This window comes from Squalius cephalus (genome assembly GCF_949319135.1).
Source record: "Squalius cephalus genome assembly, chromosome: 15".
NCBI lineage: Eukaryota > Metazoa > Chordata > Actinopteri > Cypriniformes > Leuciscidae > Squalius > Squalius cephalus.
In genome coordinates this window covers 742,501-750,000 of record NC_137136.1, presented here as the reverse complement: position 1 = coordinate 750,000, position 7,500 = coordinate 742,501, and the positions used below count along the sequence as shown (strand labels likewise).

At 39.4% G+C, this 7,500-nt stretch overlaps 1 protein-coding gene across 1 annotated transcript in view; it reads left to right on the top strand.

Moving 5' to 3' along the window:
• Positions 1 to 7,500, top strand: part of ttc24 (tetratricopeptide repeat domain 24) — a 12,685-nt gene that overhangs the window by 698 nt on the left and 4,487 nt on the right. The window contains exons 2-6 of the mRNA XM_079895174.1: positions 1,229 to 1,470; positions 2,219 to 2,506; positions 3,793 to 3,994; positions 4,999 to 5,205; positions 6,271 to 6,399. Coding sequence (XP_079751300.1) covers positions 1,273 to 1,470; positions 2,219 to 2,506; positions 3,793 to 3,994; positions 4,999 to 5,205; positions 6,271 to 6,399 — 1,024 coding nt within the window. The 5' untranslated portion in view covers positions 1,229 to 1,272. The remainder of the gene's footprint in view (positions 1 to 1,228; positions 1,471 to 2,218; positions 2,507 to 3,792; positions 3,995 to 4,998; positions 5,206 to 6,270; positions 6,400 to 7,500) is intronic.

Sequence of the window (7,500 nt, the reverse complement as noted above, 5' to 3'; positions counted from 1 at the left end):
CCAGAAAAGTTTTCTTGACAGAAATAACAAAATTAGCGTTTTTTTTTTTTTTAATTAGGCCTATCGAGTTCGCGGCTTTCTGTAAACCACGCGAAGCTTGGAGCCATACAGTAAATAAAGATAAACAAACCCACGACTTTATGCTTAATCCTGGCTTAATATATATTTTTTTAATCTATAAAGTTGGATATATCTGATCATTATAACGTATTTTGATAGATATAATTTCTACATTTTATTAAATAAACTAATTTCAGAGCTCTGTAGCCTATATAGGTCATTACGCAAAAACATCTGCAACGTTTTTTAAGGTTTGTTGGGCGGTAAAATACAGCATAACCTAAAAATAACCGCTAGGGAACGTTTTGTATAAGTTATTTTTAGGCTATTTAAAATAAATCATTTTATGGTTGCAAAAAATAAAACCTAAACGGCCCACATCTGGTACATGTGGATTCAAGGCGTTCCAGATGTGGGCCGGATCTGGGCCGACGTCTGGGTTCTTAACTTAAATACTTGGAAGTCATTCCTGGGTACAATTTACTGTACTTTAAAAAGCTTCAATATCACGTCAAATATATTTCATTATAAAAGTAACATTTTTTGTTTTGTTTTTAACTCATTCATGCATTCAGCCGATGCTTTTATACAAAGTGATTTGTATTGTATTCAAGTTAGACATTTTATCAGTTCATGCATCCCTTGGGAATCGAACGCATGACCTTGTCGCTGCTTCAGGAACACATTAATGCCCAAATTTGTTTTTTTTTTCCCAGATATGTCATACATCTAATTATTTGCACAATTGTTTGTTTGCATCTAAATGAGTTAACTTTAGCAACCAGTGGCCATTTATCTCTTTTTTTTTTTTGAAACACCTCGAATTGACTGAGATTATAATGGTTTTCATGTGTTGCATTTTGAAGTAATTCAAGCTCTTCTTGTAGTTCACACTAGCAGCAAACCAAAAAGTGCCTGACAAAAAGAGTATTACAGACATTTCCTAGCCTTTGAACTAAATAAATTAACTAAATTAATAACTTTTTTACAACAGAAATGAAGCATCACTGAACGTACTTAAGCTGGACTGTGATGTTATTTTCTTCTGGAAACAAACTCTGTTGCATTATTTCCCTGTTATCTCTGTAAAGCTGCTTTGATACACTCTGTACTGTAAAAAGCGCTGTATAAATAAAGGTGACTTGAGTCCTCGTTCTCCGTGTCTCAGGCTGAGCATCATGCGTTCCCGCACCTGTGGTCTCCTGTGAGTTCATGGCCTCTGATGGGTCTCGGGTCAGAGACGCTGGTGAGAAGCAAAAGAGGAGCAGGAGGAGCAGATCTGATGTGGTGGAGACAGAAGCTCAGGTGGAGATCGAGAGACTGACCGCAGATGGACATGAAGCGCTGCAGAACCGAGACTATAGCGCTGCGCTGAGACGCTTCAAGAGCGCGCTGAGAGCTGCCACCACGGTACCTGAAATCATGCAAACTCAACCTGAAATCAAAAGTGACTCGACAATTAATGTACATATTCTTTTAATGAGCCACCTGTCATATCCACCTTACTTTGCAACACTATTTTCTGTGAATGTGTGAGACTTCCGATTCATTACCAGCTGTAGCAAACAATAAAGTCCCCCTTGTACTCTTAAAACTTTTTTTTTTTGTCTTCATGCCTTAAAATATCTTGAATGTAACTCGACACCCTTGCCTCATTTAGTATGTGCAGTTCTATGAATATGCAAATGAGCCCCGCCTCCACTCACTCACTCAGCTCAGAGATCCACTGGTTGACGATCACACGTTGATCTGATTGGTTACAAGGTAGTTTGTGACGTCAGAAACACCAGCGATTTCAAAGCGTGTTTTTGAGACTGTCTTTGGTTCACTGCAGTTTTAAGGAGGAAATACTCAGCAATGTTGTCGACTTATGAATTTACACATGGTTTGTCTTATTAAAGCATATTAAAAACTCCACATAGACATATAAACAACATTAAAAGCTGGATTTTCACCACAGGGGGACTTTAAAACTATTTGCACTACAAACCAGGGAGACTATAAATGAGCAGTTTTCAACACCCAGACACGACTGACTCCGCTTCACGACTTATTCACCGTACAGCACTAGCCTCTCGTACCGTATCGCTTACATATGACTCTCATACCAGCCAGAGAACCATAATAAATATCTCTGATGCTCTGATTCCTCCTGCAGCTCAGAGAGAAGGGTCTTCAGAGGACGTGTGTGTTGAACCTGGGCGCTGCACTCGTGGAGGCGGGTGATCCTCAGAAGGGGCTCGAGGTGCTGTCCCGGTCCGGAGAGCGAGGCGAGCGCATCGCTGACCTGCAGTTTAACCGGGCCGCGGCTCACGAGGCGCTAGGAGAGCACACGCAGGCCACACACAGATATCATCAGGCCGCGCAACTGTACCGCGCGCAGGGAGACGCCGGCGCCGAGGGAGAAACCTGCGTCAGACTCGCTCGCTGCCACATGAAGAGGAAGGTAAACACTATGCAAAACAAAAAACCTTTAAAGTCCCCCTGTAGTCAATCATTTTATCCCTTAAAACTCATCTTTCATCACCAAAATGATATATTCTTCATGCCTTAAAATATCTTGAATGTAACTCGACACCCTTGCCTCATTTAGTATGCGCGATTCTATGAATATGCAAATGAGCCCCGCCTCCACTCACTCACTCAGCTCAGAGATCCACTGGTTGACGATCACACGTTGATCTGATTGGTTACAAGGTAGTTTGTGACGTCAGAAACACCAGCGATTTCAAAACGTGTTTTTGAGACTGTCTTTGGTTCACTGCAGTTTTAAGGAGAAAATAGCCCCGCCTCCACTCACTCATGACATATTAAACATTATAAGATTGATTTTAACCACTTTAAGGTCAGTATGAAATCAAAAATAGATAATTTGTATTATTTTATGGAATATTGCAGTGTTTATTCTAAATGATTTGTCGGTGCACATCATTATTGTGTTACTGTAAATTCATGCTCCTCTCTTCTCTGATGACGAGGGCGGGGCTATAACCTGTCACTCACATGAGATCCACCAATAGCAAACCACAACCATCCAATCAGTTCCCCTCAGACACAATCAAGCCCCGCCCACATTTGTTCTTGTTCCAAAAGCGTTTCACTCGGATATACGGCACAATAGTGAATAAGAAAAGACTCGTGCAACTTCTGTTTCATGCCGACTTTATAATTAATAGTTCTCAGACACTGCAAAAAAGAATGTGATTGTATTTTATTTTTTAACAGAAATGTGGAAAAGCTCGTGCTCGTGATGCTCCCAAAACACCAAGATCATGGGTTTGAATCCCAGTAAAATTAACATGAATGATAAAAATACATGCCATCAACACAGTGTAAATATCTTTGCATAAAAGCATATGAGACAAACTCCAATTCTGCTGTAAAGCAGCTCTAAATAGACACTATCCACATTAATTCAGTTCAATAACAGTGTCGATGTTGCAAAATTCATCAGTTTTTTGTAGCTTTTGTTGTGCACCTGTTTTTGTTTTTTGTAAACGTCATAGTTTAACTATCTTCAGACTTAAAATTTTACTGCATTCGTAATGTAACTGAGAACAATGATGTCATCATTACATTTGAAGTGGAATGGCCACTGCATGCCGAGTTGTGTTTGGTCCTGTGTTCCTGCATTTATTTAGTCCTCTAGATTGTGTGTGAAATAATGCAGTTAGTCCTTCGGAATGTCCTCACAGATATAGCAAAACAAACCTGTGTGTGTGTGTGTTGCAGGAGTGGGACGAGGCCGCGGCGAGTTTCCGGCGAGCCGCTGAGAGCTACAGAACAGCGGGGAACACTTCTGCGTCTGCACTGGCACTGAAGGATGCTGGGAAACTCATGCTAAAGAGCGGCCACAACGCCACCGATGACATCATCAGCGTGCTGACGGACAGCCTGGAGATGAGCGCCGACATCACCGACCAGGAGACGCTGGGTAGTGTGTGTGCTTCAGTACAATCGATTAGTGATGTACACTACAAATTAAAAGAAAAAACAAATAATCTTCAAAAAATAATCTTATTTTCAGCACCTTTATGATTTTTTGCCTTGTGACATTATTTTGCATGAAAATGTACTACAATATTCATGCATAGATATTCTGGAGAATGAATGAATTAAATTCTTTGGATAAAAGCATCTGCCAAATGCATAATACCCTCAGAATGATAAAATAAAATATTTTTTGGGGGGTTCAGTGCGGCAGCATTTAAACATGAAAATATGTGGCTGAAACTGACCAATAAACACCATAATTTGTTTATGGAAATTAGAAATTTTGTATATTCCACAACAAATCTGCGTGTCGAAACTTTGAATGCATGTTCATGACTCAAAAGTCACAAAATATCATGAAAAAATCATAGGTTAACTATTGTTTCCAACAACTTAGAAGACACTTCATATCTAGTGATATTATTGATCTGACTGCACTGACACTATCAGATGAGAACAGAACTTGATCTGAATAATGACTCTCTCTTCTTCTGTAGAGCTGCTTCACTCCTGACTCTAAGTTTGTCTCATATTTGATGAAGTTTGCATCATTGATTCTGTTATTTTCCTGTTTTTATATCAATAAATGTAACATGACTTCATGATTCAATTCAATTCACATTTATTTGTATAGCGCTTTTCACAATACACATCATTTCAAAGCAGCTTTACAGAAAGTGCATGAGTCCATATTACAATTTACAGTGATCTGTTATCAGAGGAGACTGTCTAAGTTATGTATTTCAGAAAAGTCACAGTTAGCTAAAAATGTGTTAATTTAAACAATGTAATAATTTAATGCAGATACAATGAGCTCGTTGAAGTAATGAATACTTGTTTGTTAACAAATGATTATGACATTTAGAAAAAAATAGCAAAAATAGCTTGACCCTCCAGATGAATTATTCTGTTGAAATGCATGAGGGATCCTCGCCTGTGTTTCAGGGAAGCTGCTGAACGACGTGGGCTTGAGTTTCTCTCAGATGAGGCTGTTCTCCGAGGCGTCCGAGTGTTACGAGCAGGCTCTTCCTCTGGTCGCATGTAAACCGCACAGACTGGCGGTGGTTCTGCAGAATCTGGGCGCCGTCCACAACACTCTGGGTCAGTACCAGCAGGCTGTGCAGTTCCACCGAGAGGCAGCGGCGCTCCACGGTGAGACACAAACAGCAGCAGAATATGCATAGCAATCATATACACACGGTAAAAAGTCAATGCAATGCAATTATTCTTGATGCATCTGTAATATCATGCATCTAAACTCATTGATGTGCTCATATTGAGTGATTACATTAAAAAATGGCCCCACAGAACAAGACTATTAAAGAATTGTTATTGGACCTAAAATATACACATTTAAAAAATTTGTCTTGCAATAATATGAAACATTTCTAAATAAAACTATAATTTAAAGCAGGATATTCCAATATAATATTCGTTATAGTCAATGATGGTCTTTAATTATGTTCTCAAAACATTAGCACAAAAACATTATTTATTTATAAACATCAGCCATGGAATGTGTTTAACTGAAACCTTTCAGTTGGATGTTCGTCTAATGTTTTTTAAATATATCTAATTGTTTCAGAACGTTCAGAGAACATTCATAAAGTAACATTCAAAAGTAGCATTCAAAAGTAACATTCAAAAAGTAACATTCAAAGGTAACATTCAAAAAGTAACATTTAAAAGTAACATTCAAAAAGTAACATTCAAAAGTAACATTCAAAGGTAACAATCAAAAAGTAACATTCAAAAGAAACGTTCAAAAAGTAACGTTCAAAAGTAACATTCAAAAAGTAACATTCAAAAGTAACAATCAAAAAATGGCATTCAAAAGAAACGTTCAAAAAGTAACGTTCAAAAGTAACATTCAAAAGTAACATTCAAAAGTAACATTCAAAAAGTAACATTCAAAAGATACGTTCAAAAGTAACATTCAAAAGTAACATTCAAAAAGTAACATACCCAAATGTTTGAAGAATGATGAAATGGATCCTTCACATAACCAAGAAAAACATTTTAAAAACATTTAAGACACTGGACGTTTTGAACGTTCAAAAAGCCTTCCGAAATTGAGTTTTCATAACTTAATGCTAACCTTAGAAAAAAGTTGTCGAACATATTTTTGTCAGCTGGGTGGATGGAGGTGCACGAATGTCTAGTGGATAATTCTGGTGTACCTGTAATATCGTGCATCTGAACACATCATGTCTGCAGGTTCTCTGGGAAGCCGCGGGGCTCAGGGTCGGTGTTTCAGCAATCTGGGTTTCGCTCTGGTGGAGCTGGACGAGCTGGAGGAGGCGTGGGAGAGTTACATACACGCACAGCAGGCCTTCAGAGACACCGGTACTGAAGACACACACACACACACCGACACACACTCATACACACACACCAGAGATGGGAACTCGAGTTAGAGACTCGGACTCGAGTCGCACTCAATTCGCATTTTAATAGACTTCAGACTTCACTTGGACTCGACAGATAGGACTCGTGAATATTTTTAACTCCAGGACTCCAGTGATAAAGACTTCAGACTTGACTCGAACTCCAGTGATAAAGACTTGACTCAGACTCCAGTGATAAAGACTCCAGACTTGACTCAGACTCTCGTGACAAAAGACTCCAGACTTGACTCGGACTCCAGTGATAAAGACTCCAGACTTGACTCGGACTCCAGTGATAAAGACTTGACTCAGACTCCAGTGATAAAGACTCCAGACTTGACTCAGACTCCGGTGATAAAGACTCCAGACTTGACTCGGACTCCAGTAATAAAGACTTCAGACTTGACTCGGATTCCAGTGATAAAGACTTCAGACTTGACTCGGACTCCAGTGAAAAAGACTCCAGACTTGACTCAGACTCCAGTGAAAAAGACTCCAGACTTGACTTGGACTCCAGTAATAAAGACTCCAGACTTGACTCAGACTCCAGTAATAAAGACTCCAGACTTGACTCAGACTCCAGTAATAAAGACTTCAGACTTGACTTGGACTCCAGTAATAAAGACTTCAGACTTGACTCGGACTCCAGTGAAAAAGACTCCAGACTTGACTCAGACTCCAGTAATAAAGACTTCAGACTTGACTCAGACTCCAGCTTAAAGACTCCAGACTTGACTCGGACTCCAGTAATAAAGACTCCAGACTTGACTCAGACTCCAGTAATAAAGACTCCAGACTTGACTCAGACTCCAGTAATAAAGACTTCAGACTTGACTTGGACTCCAGAAATAAAGACTCCAGACTTGACTCGGACTCCAGTGATAAAGACTTAAGACTAGACTCAGACTCCAGTGATAAAGACTTCAGACTTGACACAGATTCCAGCTTAAAGACTTCAGACTTGACTCAGACTCCAGTAATAAAGACTTCAGACTTGACTTGGACTCCAGTAATAAAGACTTCAGACTTGACTCAGACTCCAGTAATAAAGACTTCAGAC